At 38.7% G+C, this 23,294-nt stretch overlaps 2 protein-coding genes across 2 annotated transcripts; one reads left to right on the top strand and one right to left on the bottom strand.

Moving 5' to 3' along the window:
• Nucleotides 1–804: 804 nt before the first annotated feature.
• Nucleotides 805–8,721, bottom strand: rpp40 (ribonuclease P/MRP 40 subunit). The gene is made up of 8 exons (XM_006634381.3): nt 8,431–8,721; nt 6,249–6,393; nt 5,738–5,806; nt 5,362–5,457; nt 3,870–3,995; nt 2,905–3,103; nt 1,710–1,844; nt 805–1,234 (listed from the first exon to the last, which is right to left on the bottom strand). Exons 1-8 carry the CDS (start codon nt 8,545–8,547, stop codon nt 1,036–1,038), a joined length of 1,086 nt encoding a protein of 361 aa, XP_006634444.2. The 5' UTR covers nt 8,548–8,721; the 3' UTR covers nt 805–1,035.
• A 5,515-nt stretch (nt 8,722–14,236) lies between these two features.
• ppp1r3g (protein phosphatase 1 regulatory subunit 3G) lies at nt 14,237–15,342 on the top strand. Its single transcript, XM_006634395.3, has one exon. It carries the CDS (start codon nt 14,388–14,390, stop codon nt 15,249–15,251), a length of 864 nt encoding a protein of 287 aa, XP_006634458.1. The 5' UTR covers nt 14,237–14,387; the 3' UTR covers nt 15,252–15,342.
• Nucleotides 15,343–23,294: the final 7,952 nt, after the last annotated feature.

Here is a 23,294-nt window from a genome sequence, read left to right as displayed (position 1 = left end):
CACTTTTAACTCAGCAGAAAGTGTATACAATGTTACTGCTGGCAAAACCAATAGAATACTAAAAATGTATTTTATAAACTGAAATTAGTTTTGATTTTATTATGCAATTTTCTGCAATTAAGCATGTGTTTCTATTGTTAATCATTTGGAATACCATTCCTAACATATATGCCTCTAAGCTGTCCTACCAATTTTTAAAAATATTTCCAGTATGATACCCAAACTCTGTAATGCACATGCAGGAATTTACACGAGAGGATTTGTTTCTAAAAGGGCATGTAGCAAAACAAATTGTATTTAGGATTTTACTTTACTAATGTGGAGAACTTCACTGACTGTTCAAGAATCAGCATGAGGTTGTAGACTAAATTTGCTGCAACAAAAGAAAAGTTTTCTTGGGAATATTAATTTAAGAAAATAGGAAACTGCAATCAGTACATTTAAATAGAAACTCAAAGTAACCTCTGTTCTGTGTCTAATTGAAACTGTAACGACATGGCATGAGAGTGGTTTCACAGCTCAAGCTTGTGTGGGAATGCAACAACACTTCGGAAATCAGAACATTTCTTCCAGCAAGTCAGAGAATGAGAAAACATACTGAAATTCTTAACACGTCCTCCTTTGAGAAGAATAATCAACCTTGAGCCTTTTTACAGCCGAACAAGTCTGATGGTCGGGTATTTCAGCAGAGAACCATCCTTAATTCCCTTGATATCATTCTCCTACATCCTAATTGAGTTATTTGTGAAATATAACTTCCCAAGAACAAAATAAATATGCAGTAACACTGAGTGGTAAAAAAAATTAGGATGGAACAGAGGACAGTTTAATTTCAAAACAAAATTCAGGTGCAAAATAAATACAAGTCTACAAAATACAATGTATAGGCCATCAAAGTACTGCAAATAAATTCAGCATTGTAAGTTAGATCCCAGAGTATGAAGCCTGAAACAGTGTGTCTGATACGACACAGCATTCAGGACTGATACACTGAGATATTACAGAAAAAAATGAAAAATGGAAAAGAGTTAAAGGTTAAGGTGGACATGCATCATGAGCCCCTGTTGCCATGTATAACCAGTAATCATCGTTTCTGAAGATGACAAAGCTATACATGTTTTCTCCTCCTTTGTGGAAACCATGCTCAGCTGTGCTCCAGGACACCGGGCTGTCTGAAAAGCCATGCACTGTTAAAGTTGACCAGGGTGCAAACTTCGGCTCATCAAAATAGTGCCTAACAGGAAAAAAGCAAACAGTTAAAAAAAACAGAACTAAGTGAAATAACGCGAAGTAAAGAAACCGCAGTATATAAGATGTCTGTTTGGTGGAGGTTGCAATAAATGTTAAGCAAACTGAAGTAATATCTTACACTCATTCCTACAAGTCAAAGTATCTTCTTCAGAGCAGGTAGTAAACATTAGAAGAAAGTCATACATGCACAAACTCAACCATTACGTCAGGAGGTGGCAACAATTTTGTTAAATACTGCAACAGATAAAGGAACAAGAACATTTAAAATACGTAAGCAGTTGATGGGGGGTATATCATAAATGCTGCATTACCTTATTTGCTTCAACATCACACCAAAACGTAGGGAGTTAATGGTAGTTTAAGAACAACAGAATAATGTTGTTCACAAAAAACTGATGCACAGTTATGAGAACCTTTTTCCTGAACAACATAATGCATATTTATGATCTCCATCCTACCGTATCTCTTCCAGTAACTGGTAAATGTTTTCTGGGAGCAGGAATCCAGTCACAGTACACAGACAGGCCTTCCCCATTATGATTCTAGGGTCAGGACAGCAGTATGTAGACAGGAAACTGGAAGCTTCATTGTTGCTGAAAACATTAAAGCAGTTATTTACACCTTGTAGCCAAGTTACTGCACTGCCATTACAAGTTATGAAAAGAATTACATTTTCCAATAAATATGTATAGAGTTTAGAGTATACACATTCTACAAACATTAATGTAACGGCTTGCTTTTTAAATCTATTTTCCCTCACCTTGTTGTTAATTTTTTTTAAAGTAATTATCTCAGTGACACTAATTTGTAATGCATTACTTGTTAACAGTAGCCTTCTCCAACACTAGTACTAAAGCCCATCAGATCACGTAAAGACATGCTGCCCAATACAGACCAGGATTGTAATTGCCTTTATAACTAGGATATGTTTCTGTCAGGGCTGTTCATGCTGTCATAGAACATGTGGATTTGGGTATTCACCCAGAAATCAAAGAGAAAGCCAAACACTTCTTTAAAACCTTGTAGTGTTATTTACGTAAGAAAATGAGCCACTTTGGTACTAGAGTTTCATTGGGACTGGTGATGAGGATATGACACAGAACTGCTGAAGACTTCCACTTTGTGCACTTGCAAAAAACATTTAGGGGAAAGTGGGCACTCAAATCTCAAAACTTCAAAACTTTACATTCCAATGTAAAATTGTAACTCTTCTTCCGGAATCGTAAAACTCCCAAGTAAAACATGCAAACCAAGTAAATATTGCTAAAACCACTCAGGCAGTTGTTAAATTCTGATAGCACTTAAAATGGCATATCAACCAAAACAACGTCATGGTTTAGTTTAAGAAGCCTGTGTACCAGTGGTCTAGTCAGCGTGGATGATTCCTTTTTAAAATACAGGATTAAGCATTGCCTGAAGAGAAAGCAGGCAGCACAGAGGTGCAGTGGTTAGCTTTGCTGCCTCACAGTGCTGGGGCCCTGGGTTCAATTTCAGACCCGGGTGGCCGTCTGTGTGGAGTCTGTATGTATCCCTTGAAAATGGATGGATGAAGAGGAAAATCGAAAATTAACCACAGGCGAAGAACGGAAACCTATAATTTAAAACTAAAAATACCACATTTTAAACTAACTAAAGAGGGATTTCCTAACTTACCATTCAATCCCAGCTGTGACAGCACCCAGCCACTCTACGAACTCCTGGGAATCACAAGACTCCTCTGCTTGCCCTTTCAAGTGCTTGGAGTGAATGACAGGACACGGCACATCGCTCAGTGTCTGTGTGGAGACTGAAGGCTTGTACTCCTTGTACTGATAATCAGTGAAGCAAGACGCTAGTGGGCATTCTTCCTCATCTTAGTGAAATAAGAAGGAAATCATCAGTTCTACTAAAGAGTTACAAACCAGAGTGAATTTCCTAAAAAGTCCTCCTCAGGTGGCTCCTTCTCCCAAATGTTCAAGTCTTCTCCTTCACAGTTAGAGCCTTGCAACCTTTTTAAGTTAAATGTCAAGTTATTTAACTCCTATTGTTTTAGAAAAATACATACAAAAAAAGCACAACAAAGTAAACCTTACGTTCTTTATGGCAGTGGATGATTATAAACCCTTCTGTTGTTTTTTTAACCCAAAAGTTTGATGTTATTAATATAGCGAGAGAGAATTTAGCATTTGGTTGAGAAATTGCAGACTCATAATTCAAAAGGGAGTACAGAACATACATATAAACTGGTAAAAGAGGCTGTAAACTAAACAGAAGGTGCTGGTACAATAAGGTAGAGTATGATGGTTTAACAAAAAACTATGGCTCACTTGGACACACCCAAAAATAAATGGACATACTGAAGTTCAAAACAAACTGACAAGTCTGTGTTGTTGATGGATTTTTTATTATTAAGTAATTTAGTGCTTAGACTGTATCTGACCAATACAGGCCAAAAGGCTTCCCCTCGAAGGTTGTTTTTATGTATAGTAATTGACAAAGGGACCTGATAAGCACAGGAAATGAGGAAAAAAAGACATGAACCATGCTATTTTGCTAAGCTCTGGTAAGAACTGTGTGTAAAGCATGAATAATCTGCTGCAGTTGTAGCTACACAGGAGAAACATATTTTGTTTCTTTACCTGGCTTGTGCTTTGCCATTAGGAAATCACTTCTAAGCTGCACCTTTTCCTTCAGAGCCCACATCACACGTTTATACTTGTTTGTGCCAGGAGCCAAAGACTTATCAGCGAGATCAACGGTAATAACTGGGAAAAGGGAAACAAAATCAGATCCATGGAAGAAGAAAAGGCATGAATACTGTAAAAAACTAACAAGTAATAGATTTTTTCCATGCTGAAAAGAGAAGAGAGGAAACGCAACGTTTCGGCTGTGGAGCCTTCTTCGGGTGTGTGTAAAAAACTAGTTCATCACAAAGAATTACAAATATTGAACACAGTTTTTGGTGCACTATGAATTGCTTGAATTAAACTCATAGTTGAATTAAACTATGAGTTTTTGTAAAACAATTCTATATTGTATACTGTATATACATTGTCACCAAAAACACAACCTCCAGCCATAATGATATATCACCCTGCAGCCATATCACCCTGCAACTCACAGCTAAGCAGGTGTGAGCCTGGTCAGTACCTGGATGGGTGACCTCCTGGGAAAAACTAAGGTTGCTGCTGGAAGAGGTGTTAGTGGGGCCAGCAGGGGGCGCTCACCCTGCGGTCTATGTGGGTCCTAATGCCCCAGTGTAGTGACGGGGACACTATACTGTAAACAGGTGCCGATCTTTGGATGAGACGTAAAACCGAGGTCCTGACTCTCTGTGGTCATTAAAAATCCCAGGGCGTTTCTCGAAAAGAATAGGGGTGTAACCCCGGCACCCTGGCCAAATTTCCCATTGGCCCTTACCAATCATGGCCTCCTAATAATCCCCTTCTATGAATTGGCTACATTACTCTGCTCTCCTCCCCACTGATAGCTGATGTGTGGTGAGCGTTCTGGCGCACTATGGCTGCCGTCGCATTATCCAGGTGGATGCTGCACATTGGTGGTGGTGGAGGGTTTGTAAGTAATAAACTTACAAACATAAGGCAAAAGCAGTGAACGTGAAGAGTGAAAATCACATTATTATACAACATTAAAAAGAACACCAAAGCAAAGTTAAATAAGAGAAATGACATTTACTATTTAATAAACAAAAGGATTTGGAAATCTGGAGAAAAAATAAATTGCTGCCTCACAGTGTTGGGGCCCTGGGTTCAATTCCTGGGGTGCTGCGTGGAGATTGTATGGTTTCCCCGTGTTCAGAAAGGTGCTCTGGTTTCCTCTCACGCTTCAAATACATACTGGTAGGTTTATTGGCTTCTTGGAAAACTGGGTCTAGTGTGAGTGTCTGCATGTCTGCGTCTGCCCGGTCATGGACTGGCGTGTCATCCAAAGTGTATCCTGCCTGCGCTCGGTGCTTCGGGCCACTGGGACCTCGAATTGGATAAGCAGTAACTGAAGGTAAAGGAGACTTCAATATAAAGAAGACCTCTTTCAAACATATAGTATGCATGTGCAACCTTGTCAGCATGCATTTCCACCACCTCGGCACAGCACGGCCAAGCCACTACTCACCATATCTCACAGGCACCTTGTGGTTATACTGTGACGGTTGGCCCTCCAATCCTAGGTCCTCGTAGGTGTCTTTATCAAGAGATAAAACTAGTTTTCCTGCAATTAAAAGGCATTTTAGTTATTAAGGTAATCATAGAAAAACTACCCGAATAACAAGATGTTTTCACTTTTCCTTCCTTTACTACTGTTCCCACGCCTAAAAACAGATATTCTGTGCTACAATTGAGAGCATTTCACACATTTACTGCTCAAGTATGGCACAGGGTCGTACACAGGATAAAAGGATTACAAACAATCAACATATGGTCTTCACGGACAGGCATATTCATGGAGTTCTGTCTTTCATCAAGTGTAAAATCGTCTTGATCTATCTTACCCGTTGGAAGAAGTGCAAAAGTGTTGTCTTGGTCTATTCTGGTTTTGTATGACAGAGCACAGAGGGATCCTGCAATTATACAAAAACTTTCAAATCAGATGCAAGAGTCAGAACTACAGACATCAGGCACACTGAAAAGGGCACTCACACACACAGAGGACTGCATAAGTTTCCCACAGATTCCAAGCACTGTGCATAAAGTGCCTTCATCTAACAGTATAACACACAAGGCCAAGCAACCAGATAATGTCTGACAATAATCATTGTCATAGTATTCCATTTTGCATTTGGTGTGAATATAGTATCCATATTGATGCTACTCATTTTAATGCACAGAACACTGCGCCTTAGGAATGGGAAGACATTCACATGAACGAGCAGACAGATTTTTTCTTTAGGGAATCAGAAGTGGTGTGTCTTCAATCTCTTTCTCAGAATCAATCATGGGAATAAACGACTGAACCCGACCACTAATAAATTCAAACTCCAGTGAAAATTAAAACAGGTCTACCTGCTTTCACCTGCTTTTCAAGAAACTTCTCTTCCAGTATTTTATAGATGGGGAAGTTCTTCACCAAATAATATTTTGCAATGCTATTCACAATGCTTTTTAGCCCCAATGGTAGTGTTCCACACTCAGGAATTAAAACAGAAACCTGTTAAAAAGAACAATCAAAAGGGATAATTTAGGATATACAATTCCTATTTGTCAGATTTTTAGCAAAAGGCATAAATGCATATGAATGAGGCACTGCATCAACTTGCATTTGCTATAAAAAAAAGAAGGAAGAAGAGGGTTAATCCACACTGAAAGCAGAAACATTCTGGCCCTTGAGCCTTCTTCACACCTGGATATTTTTCAGCATGGGGAAAGTAACATTTACTTGTACCAAAATACATATGTACACACTTGTTTCTGCCAGAAAACAACTTCCCCTGACCAAACATTTCTACAGTCCACACTGATAAAAAAACAGTTTAATCTTAATCTTAATTTCTGCTTTATTTCTGTTCGTTTTCTGGAGGCAGCTGGTTCTACTGTCCCAACACACTAAAATCACCTTTGATTGGTGTTTGTAAATCCACAAAAGCGATTACTATGTTTTCTAAAGGATGGTTTGAAAAACAGAAATTCAATTCAGATTTCTGATACAATGGAGTACATAAGATGCATAAAATGAAAATGTGCATGTCAAACTAATTTCACACTATAACAAAAGAATTTATAACAACCAACCTGTTTTCTAAGAAACCAATGTATTGCTTTTAAGTGACAAAACTGATGGCACAACTGGAATTCATAAAAACTGAACCTATGAACCTTAACAATATTCAGTTTTTTGTGATGTGTTTTTGTGATGTAGAAAAATGTTGTATGAGAACGTAAGAAACATTACAAATGAGGGAAGCCCATTTTTGCCAATATATTTAATTCGGTTGGTCATAAGTCAATCCAAGGATCTTATCCAGGCATTTCATGGAAGAGCAGATGGCATCAGAAGCTTGTTCCAGACACCCACATCCTTTTGTGTGAAGAAGTGCCTCCTGTTCTCACTTTAACCTGCACTTCTGCTTAGACTCCACGTATGTCTCCGATTCACGTTTCAGTGTTAATTCTGAAGAAGCACATAGGTTAACTTTGCTAGTGCTTCTGATGATACAGTGGTGCAGAGGTTTGCATTGCTGCCTTGCAGTGCTGGGGCCCTGGGTTCAATTCCTGAGGTGATATCTGTGTGGAGTTTATATGTTCTCTCTGCGTTTGTCTGTGTTTCTCCCAGTTGCAGTGGACTGACATCCAGTCCAGAGTGTATCCTGCCTTGCACTTGTTGCTGGCTAGGATAGACTCTAGCTCCCCTGTGTCCCTGAATTGGAAGAAGAAGTTAGAAAACACCAAGATGTACGAATTCAGTAAAATCAAAATTCAAAATAAATTCTGTACTGTAGCAGAATCACCATAGGTCAGTCTTTAGATACAAGTGGATATGATTTGTAAATACATCCGGGCATTTCAGACCTTTACTCTGTCCGTCTTTATAAAAGCCAATATTTTTTCAACATAGGTTACAAACAGCATTTCTGTCTGACGTCACCGTTTCCTGTTTCTGTCACTCGAAGATTAATTTCCTAATGACATCTGTCTCTGAACTAAAATCGTCCTTGCAAATTCTACAGCCCACGACTCTCAGTATTTTTCACTTGAAGCTGCCCCAGTGCAAGATGCATACACTCTTATTATATTTAAATACTGTAAGAAAACAATCTACCAGGAATACATAACGAAATCAGACTTGAAAAGGTGCCCTGGAATCACTTATAAGACTCCAAATTACCGGTAGGATTCTGCTAAATCAAAGACGTAACCACATGAGTGGAAGAATCTATCAGGAACATAGAAGCAAAAAGAAGACAGAGATGATGTGGTATACACGAATTCTGCTTATAGGACTCTGGTGGTTTGGAATTCTGGAAGTTCTGGCTCATTTTCAGTTTCTGTTCATTTCATGCAGCTGTTCCCTGGAGACAACATACTGTAAATCAGATCTTAATCTGTATAGCCTTTTAGCGCAGACTGTCTTATTAGAAGCGACCGAATGCTTTTGCTCTTTTGTAAAGTAAGCATATTAAAATATCACCGTTTATTTTTGCGTCTGCAAAAAACATCACGTTTTCAACACTCAACACTCACCACTCACCTTGTAGTTAAAATAGTGACCGGCCACGTGGACGTCATGACGTGACTTTTCATTCAAGAAATTCGATTTCTCACACACCAGTAAATGCCTTGGACACTTCTCCAGGTCAGTCAGCATTGTTAGTCACAAGCACAAAACAGTGCCTTCATCAAAGCTGATTCAACGCGTTACTTCGTTTATGCAAAAGCAAGGCTCAAGATGAGAAGTATTTCCTCTTCTGTTTTGGTTCTTTGACCACTTCGTACACGCGCCTTTGAGTAGCCAATGGTAGGCTGTAAAATGACGCAGATGACATCACTTCCTGTCGCGTGCTCCCTGCTGCGAATTTGACCTGCCAATCTGCGCCTTACGTCACTAACCTCGCACGCAGTTGCTGATGCTGTGTAGTTTTTCAAGCGCAGGTCCTGCGCAAACACAAACGTCTTCATGGTGTTTTAGCTGTGGATGCAGCAAACTCAGGGATACGAAAACCTTGAGATTCAGTACAGGCTATGTAGTACAGCAAACCGCTTAGGAAGCACAAACTATATATTCTATTAACACATATAACATATTTTCGAATGTCCCTGATACTTTTATCTAAATCATCTTAAATGTATATATTATATAGATTTATACATTTATACAGTTAGACATTTTTGCAATAATAGTAAATTTCTTTGCTCAACTGTAGCAGAAGAGCAGAACCCCGCGTAAGAAGTGAGTCCACAATATTCGAGTTATACTATAAACCGGAGGTTTAACCAGTGCTCCATACAGTCATACAGTACATCATCTTTGTGCGGTAATGTGAGTGACAAACAAGAAACACCTTCGTAAGAAGGAAAGCGAGAAACCATAAAAAATAGTACTTTTGTATTTAAGGAGGGCTTTAAAAAATGCGGCTTTCAAACCTGAGACGTCAATGTTTGCAGGGCCGTATTATCCAAAGACTGCCAAAGACGTACGAAAATTAAACCGTTTATGGAGAAATTTTGAGCATTTTTATGATTATGATAAAACTGTAACAAATATCTCTTCTTCAATAAATATGTTTTCGAACAAAATCCTAAATTTGTATTACCTATCTACCCATTGAATTCAATACACTCTTAAAAACGCCTCCATCTACAGGGCATAGGAAACAGAGGTTGCCCAGGACCCTGGAGGACTTTAATTCAGCTCAGACTGAAAGTGTTGGAACATTCCCACAGAGCTTGTAACATTGGACAATATATACAGTATCTGTGTTTTTTAATGTAAAATAATATAATGTTTTCAAACTACAGGGGTGTATTCAGCCTACTGTATCTACTGAGTGGGTTTGGCTTTTAGTAGCTAGTGGATCTCATCCAGTGATACTTTTCCATTGTCATTGTTTATTGTGTAATCCAGAAAAATGTACATTGTCCTTGTTCTTATACAAGAAATTGTATATGGCCAATAAAGTGAACAGATCTTAAGGTGTGGTGTTAGGGTCCTTGCGACAGAAGAGCAAATTCAGTATGCAGCTCCACACCACATTACTGGTTTCCTGGATGCTCACCAGACCTGAGTAAGAACCAACTGCAAAGATAAAAGAGGACTGTTTATCAAAGCTGTGTGGCTCTGATGATGTTCAGGTGTTGGAAGTGCTTTACATTCTCTAGTTGTAGAAGTGCTCCAGATGAGTTCTGGCACATAAATTAAATACAACTGTTTATTTGCTCTGCCTTGCTCCTGTTGCTTGCCGGGATAGGCTCCAGCTCTCCTGTGATCCTGAATTGGAAGAAGCAGCTAGAAAATGGATGCATGGAATTCCTTTGGATAGACAATATTCCTTTAACAGTTAGAAAATAAAACGGTAAAATGGAGTAATTAGTAAGATTCAGATTTTTATTTTGGGTGAAACAAAAAATCATTTGCACTAAGGTTTCTAAAAAAAACCCAACGGGGCATTGCACAAACAGAGGACAACCACATAATAAAAAAACTAAAATAGCGCTGAAAGAAAAGAATCCAGGCCCTTTCAGATTAAATTTTAAATTTTATTTAGATTCTTTCAATCTTACTTGAATGGAAGTGCTAAAAATAAAATAAAAACAGTGCAGTTTTAATTCGTTTTGATTTAATTCGTTTTCATGCCAGTTGTTACAGGGGTGGCCAGTTTTGCATTTTTCCCATTCCCAAAACCTGTCCATTCCAGCAGATGGCAGCAGTATGCAGAGGAGGGAAAGGCTTAGTAGCCCTGGATCCCTAAAAAGGACTTATGGGGATCCCCAATGGGAAAGTGCATTTCAGAGACCTTTACTGAGCTTGAATGCCAAATCAGGTCAATGGTACCCTGCCACATCAGTCCTGTCCAACCTTCTCTTGTAGAACTTGGGGTGATGTGGTTTAAGCCGCATTATTGTTAGATAGAATAAGAAGCCATCTAAAAGTGGCTTACAAAGGTGGATGACTTTGTTTCTTTGACCGTACATACTTTAGAGGGCCTAGCATGCTCTTTCAAGGACAAATTGCAGTCATCAGGAATGGAAACAGGCATTCCCAAGCCACCATGAACACAGGGTTGAGGCAATCTTGGCAAAAAGGGTAGACTAGTCGGCGCAATGAGGTGCAGGTTCAACACAAAGTCTCCATCCATCAGCCTTTAAGCTCACTCATCCTGCAGGCAGAATTGGTCATTTTACGTACCAAAACAACCAAACAAAGGTCCCTGGTGGGGACTCAATGCTTAACAGGCAGCTGGAGTCTCCATGCTCCCACCAGAATTTAGCAGACAGTGGGGGTATGTCCAACCTCACATGCAGAAGACACTGCAGAAGGAGAGGTAGTGCTGGGAACATACAGTACAAAGGAGATTTCCAACCCAAAGGTGCACCAACAAATCAATGCCCAATGTGTAGTCTCAGGTTCAAAATAATGCAAGGCAAGGGGTTGATTCTTTGGAGGCAAGTAAATCCATGACCAGAGAGTTCCTGCACCTCGGCTACAACACCCAAGTGGAGGTGACATTTACACTCTGTTTACAAACACAGGAGACACGGGATCTACAAGGATAAACATCTGGGGATCATCCTGGTCAGAAAGTGATGAAATTCTGCCTCCTGCTCCTTGACCAGAATATTACCTGTTGTGGTCTATATACTTGACTGGGGTTCCTAATATTTTAGACTACTGACTTTATTGCATTTAAAAGACAACTGCACACTATCTGGAGATTTGCAATTGGACCTACGCTGTGTTCTGATTTTGTTCCATTCTCTTACTAGAAGATCATACACATTTAGTGTGTATTTTTTGTTCATTGCTTTTGGCCGTCATTGTTTCCCAATGTTTTTTATTTGTTTTGAGTGGTTTTTAATTAATCTCTTTGAGTACTTTTTTCACGGGAACCATTTTTTGAAAACTCTGTTACAAGTTTTTGTTTTTGTGACATGTTTTATTTCAGCGGTCTCATTAAATTTTCTGAAGACAGGAGCCACAGCACACTCCTTTGGAAGGAAATGTCAGTTTTATTTACCAGATGCAATTAAGGGGAAAAAACATTTAAATTAACAAATCAGCCTTTATTACAATGTGATAATATTGACTCATCTAATAGATGAAGAGGGGAACAGGGGCTCTATAAAATATTTTTTGTTTACCAGAGATGTAACTCAATTATCTTCCTGAATTTATAATTGCTATTCTACCACTGCTTAATCTAAACAGATGGTAATTTTACTGTACTACTGTAAATCAATTAAATTATACACTATTAAAATATTATACCAAACTGTGCATATCGTGCCCAGAACTTATCAACGTAAATGTTAATTTGAATTTTTAATTTTACTGTCTACCCGTTTGAAACAATGTATTGAATATCTATAGCTTTTCGTTTCTCAGTTTCAGAATAATCTTAAGAAAAGTACCAAATGTACCCATTACAACGGGGGAAAAAAATAAGGATCATAATGTTAATTCCAGCTGGTGAAGGCAGTATAGTTTTGATATGCAACAATGCGACACAACTATATCCGATGTCGTACTCTGTTAGGCTGCTGCAAATTGAAAAGTAGATGGAGACAGATTTCTGTTAAGCAATGCTACTAGGCAAAAGTGTTTCTTGGACTTTAAAATCAAACAGAAAAACGCAGTTAAAAAAGCATGTGTTAAATGTGCTTTTGATGCGGGATCTACAGTATAATATTACATAATACTGCATTATTTAGCGCGGTCAGTCTTTGGACCGGACACTCCAATATAAACGCTTTTTTTCCCGCAGTGCTTTGTTATTCAGGTACACGAGCGAACAAATATGTGCGTAGTTCACTGGTCATCAAAACAGATATTTGTGATAGTACACTTTTTGCCTTCTTTGTGACGTATTTAGTACATTTAGCTTTTAAATGCGCAAAGTCTGTGTTATGTAATTTATGCTGATTTACTTAACTGAGTTCAAACCATTGGGTTTAAAGGACATATTTAAAGATGTGATATGATGAACAAGCTGCTTTTCCTGTGTGACGTTATTTCTACAAATTCTTTCCCATTTTCATTATTTTGTTCTGTTGAGCATTTGTTGTTATTATCCAAGCATAGACTTACTTGCATTACAATACATACATTACTTATAAAATGGTAAATATATATTATTTAGATTGTATATCTCACTGCATAACGCGAACAGTGCTCTAACAACTGTTGAGTGTCTACCGAATGTAAAATAAATAATTCATATCACCAACATAACCTTTTATCTGTATGAATGAGGCAGCATATTGTATAGTTTCCCCCTAGGGGGGAAAGGTTTTAGAGGCAAGTTATACAGACTTAGTCATGGTGCTGTAAGTAGCTTTGACAAAAAGTTTTTATGTATTTTCCAGTTCATCAAGGGTTTTATGCAGTACTACTGCTGAAACACAAACACTGGTGCTTCAAAAGCACTTCAATGTTTCAGCCGTTAACGATTCGACGCTTTTTAGAATTGTGGTCAGGCCTAAGTCATTTATTGTTAAAAGGTAAACTATCCGATATTCTTTCGTTACATTTGGTAACTTCTGAGTTATCTGTTGACTTAAAAAAAACGTTTTCACGCAAAATATGCGTTATATCATGTTATTCTTGTTATAGTTAGCCAATAATTACTTTAAAACAACGAGATACGAGTGAAAGGCTTAAGCGTAACAAAAGCTGCTGAGTGCAAATTAATGACAGGGATGCTAAAACATGTCAATGCGGTAAAGCTATCCCTGTTATAAATCAAATGTCATCGCTACATACGCAGACGTTTACCCTCACGGTGATTGTATATGGACAACGAAGTACAAGACAGACTTAACAAAAAATTATAAAGCCTGTTGGGATTGACAGCGTTATTTCAAACAGCTGTCCCATGTCAGACGCAACAGGGTCAAGCTTATATTGTATGTACTGTACACTCTACTTCAAAACTGTACTGAGAATAGGAAATGCCAGTTATAGTTTAGAAGTCTTCTCTCTTGTGTGCAATGAGTGTATGTGGGTTTATACCAAAATGGATCCTTTTGTTCGCTGCCTGGATATTACATGTAGCGCAGCGCGCAAAGAAAGCGCATTCGACGCAGTGTGGAATTAAACGGCTTTTTATTTGCAACCCGCCCGCTGCCGCACCTCCCCAATAGAACTTACTGTATAATTTCAATTTCGAAACGCATGCTCGCCAATATTATGTCTAAATAGCCACAGGCTACTTTCACTATTATAATGAGCCTATAATATTCTACAGTACGTGCTGTTTGCCTCGTTGCCCGGTGTGTCTCTTCTTGGTTTGGTTATTTCCGTAATATTGTGTTTCTAAGTTACGTTGCTGTGACGCACCACAAAACTAGCTGATGCTGGACAGCAACAGGCAGCTTGTTCTCCCGGACCTCTCCGGATATTCTTAAAAACACGGGTGGGGGGGGGGAGCAACAATAAGTCAGAGCAATTTTCCCCCCTAAACGTGCACTCGCTTGCACTGAAAACAACTCATGGATACAAACAAAACTGAGTTCAACGATACGTCCGACTCGAGAACTGCAGAAGGGTCCGTTCTCCGGACTGAAGCCGTGGAACACAGCAATCTAAAGGGGGGCGGAGAAGTGCCGTCAGACATCTGCAGTAAACATGCTGACGGTTTTGCACACTTGGATCAGCAAGACGTTTTCCTAAAAGATAGAAGGAGGGCGAGATCTCTGCCTGCTTATCCGGACCAAGCCACCTTGTTCAATGAGATTTCTCAGAGCTGCAGGAAAAGGGTTCAGTTTGCAGATGCGCTGGGTCTCAGTTTGGCCAGTGTGAAGCACTTCAGTGCTGCGGATGACCCGCATATCCCATCCAAAGTTTTCTCCAGGTTACAGACCTACCCTCCTCAACAAGACAGGGAGCTTCTCGGCGATCTCTGTGACAAATTAAAGGCCAGCCTGACACTGGACTGCTTGGTGCCTACTTTTAAACAGCCCGTGGAGTCACCCGATTTCGAAAATAGAGTGAAAGAAAACAAAGTGGCTTTGGAAAAGGTGACGGTCACTCATTTTGACATCCGAGGGCTTGTGAGAGTGCTTCATTTCGGCAGTAGAAGAGAAATAGGGGTGAGGTACACTTTCAATGACTGGCTGTCGTTCGTGGACGCGCAAGCCGTAGCAGTGCCAGGCGAAGACAGTACTACCTGCGGTGAGAAGTTTTCTTTCACGATGTACACACCCCCATTCTTAGACCCCAGCTGCTCAGTCCACTTTGCCGTTTATTGCAAGACGGACATTGGAGAATTCTGGGACAATAACCACGGCCAAAATTACACCTTCAGGTATCACTGCATGTCGCCATTCGAGACTGCTGCCTTTCGCGCAACCTAAGTGCCTCATATCTAGATGCCTATCACCCCATCCCTGTTTAATGCCTTGTTTAATGAATTGATGAATATAAATAAATAAAATGCAACAACTACTTGCTTTTTTAACTCGTTGTTTTTTTTTCCTTTTGTCAGTAATTGAAGTAAAGAAATTAGCGGTGTGGTCCACACCATTATTTATGACCATTGAGTATGTCTGCGGTAGAGTAACAAGTTTAAAACAAAGTAATCTCTGTTCTGTTATCATTTGGTAATTTAAGCACACAACTTATAGCAGTGTTGTAAGAAAACATGAAAATTAATGTTTACTATTTTGGTCTCAATAAAACCTGTGATATTAAAATATGTAAAATAATGCTTCTCATTTACACTCGGAGCCTTTTAAAATGTATTTATTTTTAAATGTTTTTCTGTTCTACGCACGCAGGTCTGCTTTTTATCTGTTGTTTTAGGTTTGAGCTCAATGTCCAGCTGTTGTATTTCTGAAGGCACCGGCTTTTCTCACCTATTGTAATACATTTTTTTCTATTATTGATTTACTTTTTACTCAAAGAGTAGAGGAGTGTCAGAGTGTTTTTTATGTTGCCAATATACTGAACTCCAAAATAAGAAACAAAATGAGGCCATGTAGGTCCTTTTTGAATGTCAAATCCTGTTATAGCCTTTGAGGAAGTGCATTACAGTTCAAATGCCACCTGATCAAATGCATTAATTTTCATTAAGCTTGGAAGAAATGAAATATTGTGACTGTAATGTACATTTTTCTAAAATGTTGTTATAACATTTTCAAATGTTGCTGGAAGGTTGTGGTTAGGTTATGTTGAAGACAACACCATGACAAGGTGTGTAAAACATACAGTATGAAAGAGTTTGAGTATGTTGGGTACTGTATAAAGTTGTTACAAAATCCTAAATTACTGTAAATGCACTGCCTGGGATATGTAACATCCAATTTTATGTAAATATTACCCCTGTAAATTATTTCTCTAGAATCTAGTTAATCTATAAATGATTCATTTTATTCCAGGATACAATATTATAAAATGTGTTATTTTGAGCTGAACAGTACATAGGACAAGTAGGAGAAAAACCTACTACTATCAAAGTGACAGGTAAGGGTTTATTCCTTGCTGAAAAGAGAAAAAAAGAAACACTCCTTCACACCTGAAGAAGGCTCTACAGACAAAACTTTGCATTTCCTTTCTTCTCTTTTCAGCATGGAATAAGCCTTTACTTGTTCCTTTGCAGCCTACGCATGCTGACGCTCTTACCTGCTTTAACTAATATCAAAGTATATAACAGTAAACAAACAAATGGCGCAGTAGTACATTTAAAATTCTTAGTCTTCTGACTTATTTAACATTCGATTTACAGATCAGGTTCCAGAACCAAGCTCTTACATAACTCCAGGGCTCTCTATATTAAAATGTGTATAGTATATGCTGTTAGATGTCATTACTTCTGTCTCCTGAAAGTCTACAGTATATGCAGTGTCAGTGTCAGGAAGATTTTTATACACATTATTAAGGTGTCAGAATTTAACAATACCCCAAGTGAACATTGCTTTAGCATTGTGTTATTGTTATATTACAGATGTGACAACGTCCATCCATCTTCAAACCACTTTATCCAATAGAGGGTCATGGGCAAGCCAGAGCCTAACCCGACAAGCAAAGGATGCATGCAAACACACTCACACTCGCACCAGGGCCAGCTGTCCTAGAAGATAATTAATCTACCTGTATGTCTTTGGACTGTGGGAGGAAACTGGAACAACAAGACGAAACCCACGCAAACACAGGGAGAACATGCAAACTCCATGCAGATATCACACCATGTCCAGAAATGGAGCCAGGGCCCCAGAGCTACAGGGCAGCGAATCTAACCACTGCACCATGCCGCCCCCTGTGACAACATTGTAAAAAATATTCTAACATGACAAATAAGCCTTTGACACGACATACTGTACGTATCTGTACCAAGCTGCAAATTGTTAATGATGTTAATAATGTCACTGATGTTAGAGTAGTTTGGCAAATAGCATTTGATAACACAAGATTATTTGTTCTGTATAAATGACAGGAAAACATACAGTAATCAAGTGCTGTTGTTGTAGTTATGATGTATTATTGGTGGTATATTATTCTACACGAACATTCCATTTTGACAAAGTAGTTTATAATCTGGATGATATGAGACAGAAGCAGTTTAACTCATGCTGTTATTATTAATATAATACTCCGTGCCAGCAGCCATATCACCCTGGGTACCCACTGAAGCTCAGCAGGGTTGAGCCTGGTCAGTACCTGGATGGGAGACCTCCTGAGAAGCTATGGTTGCTGCTGGAAGTGGTGTTAGTGGGACCAGCAGGGGGCGCCCACCCTGCAGTCTGTGTGGGTCCTTATGCCCTGGTATAGTGACGGGACACTGTACTGTAGTGGGTGCTGTCTTTCGGATGAGACGTTAAACCGAGGTCCTGACTCTCAGGGGTCATCAAAATCCCTGGGCATTTCTTGATAAGAGTAGGGAGTTATCCCGGTGTCTGGGCCAAATTTCCCCCCTCTGCCTTAACCATGGCCTCCAAATTGTCCCCATATATGATTGGCTAGCACTTGCGCTTGTTTCTGCGACACCGTATGGTATAAAGCAGTTTGGTAAATGACAAGATAAGATCACTTTATTGGCCGTATACAATTTCTTGCATTAGGAATTTGTCTTTTCACATACCCCATCTTGCTCTCCATGAGACACACAGACAGGGAGAGAAGCATGGGGTCAGAGCACAGCATCAGCCATTTATACAGCACCCCTGGAGCAGTTGGGGTTAAGGGCCTTGCTCTGAAGCCCAATGGAGTAGGATTCCTCTGCCAGCCACAGGATTTGAACCAGGAACCTTCCAGCCACAGGCGCAGATCCTTAGCCACAGAGCCACTGTACCGCTCAGTGTGTTTTAATACTCTGTACTTGGGCATCCACCCATGCTGTTTTTCTTCTGCTTGCTGTGGAGTTTTGTAATGAACTGACATACAGAAAAAGCAACATAATATAGCAACAAAATATTGCTATACGTGCATCCATTTTAGAACCTCTTTTTGCAATGCAAGCATGCATTGGCAAACAATGTCTACAAAGCAGGGTACACCCTGGAATGGACACTAGTCCATCACAGGGCAGATTCACAGACATGCACACACTCACATCAGGGCCAATTTTCCCAGAAGCCAATTAATCTATCAGTATGTTTCTGGAGTGTGTGAGGAAAACAGATCAGAGCAGGAGACCCACAAAAACACAGTGAGACCATACACATTCCACACAGATAAAACCCTAGGTCAGAATTATACCCAGGGCCCCATCACTGTAAGGTATATTATATATATTGCTATGCAGTAATTTCCAATTACTAGTCTCTAAATTTCTGGATGCTTCCTATGATTCATAAATATAAAATGTAAACAATTAAGGAGAGCAAATCTGGCCTTTGGATTGGCCATCCAGAGTTTAGCTTATCAGTACACTATCCAAAAATGAAGTTAGTCCCCAGTTTGATATCTATTTTAGGGATCGTTGGTGCTACATGCACAAACCTTTAGAAACTGGATGATCTCCTTTTAAACATAAGTACTGTATATATAACATCCTAATGGCCTATAGAATATGTTTTACAATAATCGGTGATGGAATTTACAAATAAATCAATATTTGACCTTTGTTGTTTTTTTAAATGCACTCAACAGAGCCAAGTCTATCTTCTCCATCTTAACTTCTGAATAAACATAATCCAACTGGACCTGAGTATATAGTTTTTTATTAAATAAAAAATTAACAATACGTTTCATTAAATGTACAGTATGTCAGGCAGTCATATCTGTGTATGAAAACACCCACAATGATCTTGACAATGCCAGTGCAGTGCATTCTCAAGGCCTTTCAATCCCAGATGTTTTTCTGTAGTGTTGTTCTAAATATATTGTGGCAACTCTGCCCAAAGTCAAAGGATATAACATATGTATTGTCTCATCATAACTGGTTAAAGCACTTTATAGTTTTGTGGCAATACAGTGCTTGCAAAAGCATTCACCCCAGTTGGCTGATTACCAACCTCCATACAAATGCTTAAACCCATATTGGGGAATTTCGGTCAGTGGTGAGGGTCTTCTCACCCGGGTTTCATCACACAGTGGCTTCTCCTGCCAACTCTCCTGTTCAGTCTTGTCCTCTCCTCTCTTGCCACACTCGTCTTCTACCAGTTCGGTAATCAGTTTATATAGCCTGGGGACGTGCACAAAGCTGCATCCCAGCCCACTGATGACAGGCAGCCTCCATTATGTGGCTGAGAGCTCTTAGTAAGGGCGAAGAAGCAAAAATAGTGCTGTATTTCATGGGAAAAGTGCGGTCCTTCACAGATCCTGCCCTAAGTAGCATTACATTAGGCTGTACACACAAGGCCATAGCATGTTTCTTGTTTAGAAAGTTGGTTGGAGGCTGTGAAAACTTCACTAATTTTGCAGTTTTAACCAAACAATCTCCAGGATTCAAGATTCATTATTTATGACCTTTTGCAGGTTGTACTTCAAGGTAGACCTCGCTTAAAAAATAAGCAGCTGTAAAATAACACTACAGCAGGTATCTCTAACCATGGTCACGGAAAGCCCCAATCCAGACAGTGTTATATATCACCATTATATTAATAGTTAAAAAGTAATGTAGAGATTATTTAGGACTAACTCCTGAGTATGGACCAGAGGTCTTTGAATTGGACGGATTTACTGCTATCAATAATTGTGACTCTCTAGAAACAGGTTTGGGAGACCCTTGAACTATGACATCTACTGTATGTATGTATTTACCGATGTTGACCATTGTTAATTTAAGTGGTGTTCAATGTTTTATTTCATTAACAAATGGAAACATTTTTTGTAAGCAAAGACGGCAGGTAATGGTTCCTCTGAAATAAATGTGACCTCTGTTGCTGTGCTGCAGTGGTGTGTTTTTGCCCTGCAGGTATTGAAGGAAATAAGGCCATTCTCATTTATTTCCCCACAGACAGACCCAACATGAAAGATCTTCCTGCTTTTATGATGTTTTGTTAGACAATCCTCTGCATAAAAGGACCATGTTTTTCAAATTTATGTTAGGGAAAAAAATGAAAACTGGTGAATAGTTGACATTTTTCATTGTGATGCCTTGAGTATGTATAGATTAGAAGTAGAGCATTATAATTAAAGTTGTGCATATACAGCAGAATGTTTTCTGTGAAGGGAGTTATGTCTCAGTATGGGCTGTTTTTGCTCTTCATTAATATTTGACTACTGTAGTTTGGTATAATGTTGTGAATACAGGTACCGTGAAGACAGAATGGTCAGAAATCAGTCTTACAATGCATTACTTTATGTGCTGCAGACAAATAAGGGGATTTGCATACTGTATGAATGCTGAGCAAAAGGGGAAAACAATTTTGTTGTGATAAAAAAGTCAGAATAAATTGGTATGCGCTGCCATTTTTGTAATTTATTCTCTGCATTTCTAAATAATGATGTTTTCCAGACTGTTTTTTTTTTTACTGTTAAGTTCACCACAGTTTGACAAAGTCAGAGAAAGTTATAAAATAATAAAACCCATGTGCTAGAAACTGGTTGTTAAAATATTTTTCTTACCCCCCAAAAAAAAACAACAACAAACAAACTATTAATTGTGACTTTGTTCCAGTAGTGTAACAGTAAGAACCATTTCCTTTTTGTTGATGTGTTTATTTTAGATATTTAGTGTAAGGCAGAAAAATATTTTTCATATTTGTAAACATTGTATGTGCATATCAGTATGAAAAAAAACACACAAGGTTGGATTTTTTTTAAATTGTGTATCATGTATTACCAAATACAAAAAAAATTGTGACGCATGTAAAATCTGGTATAACGATACTTTAAAAATAATTAAATAATAATTAAAAAGAAGGATATTTTAAAAATAATTAGCATGACTCATTTTATAAATATGTGTTAGCCTATATTCTTTACTACTTGTGCAGGTTGGAATTAACAAGCACATTGTGCAATAACAGATAAGTACACATAAAACAAGGTTAAAAATAATGCTCCTGTACAAAGTCTTGTCCAGGTTACACAAATATAGGCATATTCTACCTTGTATTGAGTAATTTGAACTTTACAGCTTTTGCTCAATGGGTCAGTGTTCACAAGGCATACACCAAAGAAAACAAAGGTGGTATTTAAAAAAACAAAATTCAATAGGAAAAAGAGTTAACCCTATGGTGTACCAGTTCGCCAAAAGTTAAAATCCTAGCAATAAACTTAGACATTTTGTATAAACTGGCATTTATTACATTACATTAATAATATGAGATATACTGTATTCCACTGCTATTAATTTTAGATTTATTATGTAGTGGAAAGTTGTCATTTCAAACTGGGAGCACAAGTGTTTTCTTGACCACCTGTACGCCACTTTAAAAGGGAAATGGAACACATAATTTTGTTAATATTTCAAGTACATACAGTATCCATCTGTCCATTTTCTTATTGCTTTTTTCCAATTCAGGGCCATGGAAGACCCAAAGCCTATCCTGGAAACCGAGGGTGTAAGGCATGACACACCCTGGACAAAATTCTAGTCCTTCTCAGGGCAAACAGGCGCAAACCCAGAGACACACACTCACACCAGGGCCAATTTTCCCAGAAGCTAATTTACCTTCCAGTACTGTATGTCTTTGGACTGTGAGTGGAAACCAGAGCACCAACAGGAAACCCATATGAACATGATTAGAACATACAAACTCCACGTCGATAGCACCACAGGTCCAGAGCTCAACCCAGGACCCAGGACTGTGAGGCAGCAATGTACTGTACTGTACTGTACATGGATTCATGCGAATGTGAGTAAAGTCACATGATATAAAAGTATTTTGAGAACAGAAGCCGTAAACTTGTGTTCTTTATGTTAATATATTTATTTTAAAATGAAGGCAAGTTTAGATGCATATAGTGTAATATAATGCCTCCAAACGCAGAAAAGGTTTAACAGCATAGGAAAAGTCACAAAGGAAAGGAGGCTGTGTGGCTCATGAGGGTGTAAGTGCTGTAGGTCGCTGATTTGAATAACTCAGCCGGTATTATCTTGAAAGATCAGAGACTTTCATCTTCAAAAAAGTTTGGCCAAGGGGACATACAGTTTAAACAGTTTAGACACTACAGTTTAAATCATGGAACATCAGAGAACTCGAGGGAGTCACAAACAAGAGAAAGCCATGTAGCCATCTAGCCTGTTCAGTAGCAAACTAAGCAAAAATTAAGTATGGGTGCCTTCTGACAGTCACCTGAAAATCTCAATGGGGCACTTTATCCCAAAACTTTTGAAAATTTAAATATTTTGTATAACATGCTTAGTGTCTGTCCATTGTACCCTTTTCTAAATTCATCCTAAGATCCCCTAGGATCATATTTCCATATACTGCAGGTAATCCTGTTGCTTAGATCTAATATTTTTTTTAGATTATTGTAACCTTAATATACAGAATGTAACAAAAGTCAGTCTTGGTTTTGTTCCCTTTTGTATGGACGGGTGCAACATCCACACTGTGGAACAAACTGCCCAGTGTGGAAACACATGTAGCATAAGAGGCCTTTTTCTAGTACAATTAGTAGTATAACAACAGGACACAGAGATCTGTTAATCTTGAGGGTGTCCAGTATCCAAAATACTTCTGCCTCTTTTATGTTAATACTGTTCAATACAGATCTTTGTTCTTCCACTGACTGAGGCAGGTTGTTGATGTCTTTCTCAGTGAACACCTAACTGGATTGCTCTTTTCATTTTTTTATTTTTTAAATGTTTTTTTTAATATAGTGGTTGGCTATATTTCTTTTACATGCTTAGATCACAGCTGTTGCTCAGCTGTAGTGATACATTTTCAAATGCCAAGATAAATCATCTACTATAATAAAACAGGGAGAATCACATGGAACATCAATGGTAGGGCAGTCAGTTTATAAAGAGAACCTTTCAGCTTGCTACACGGCATCGCCTTGAC

The sequence above is a fragment of the Lepisosteus oculatus genome, chromosome 6 (genome assembly GCF_040954835.1).
Source record: "Lepisosteus oculatus isolate fLepOcu1 chromosome 6, fLepOcu1.hap2, whole genome shotgun sequence".
In the NCBI taxonomy this organism is placed as follows: Eukaryota; Metazoa; Chordata; class Actinopteri; order Semionotiformes; family Lepisosteidae; genus Lepisosteus; species Lepisosteus oculatus.
This window is presented reverse-complemented; position numbering and strand designations above follow the sequence as displayed.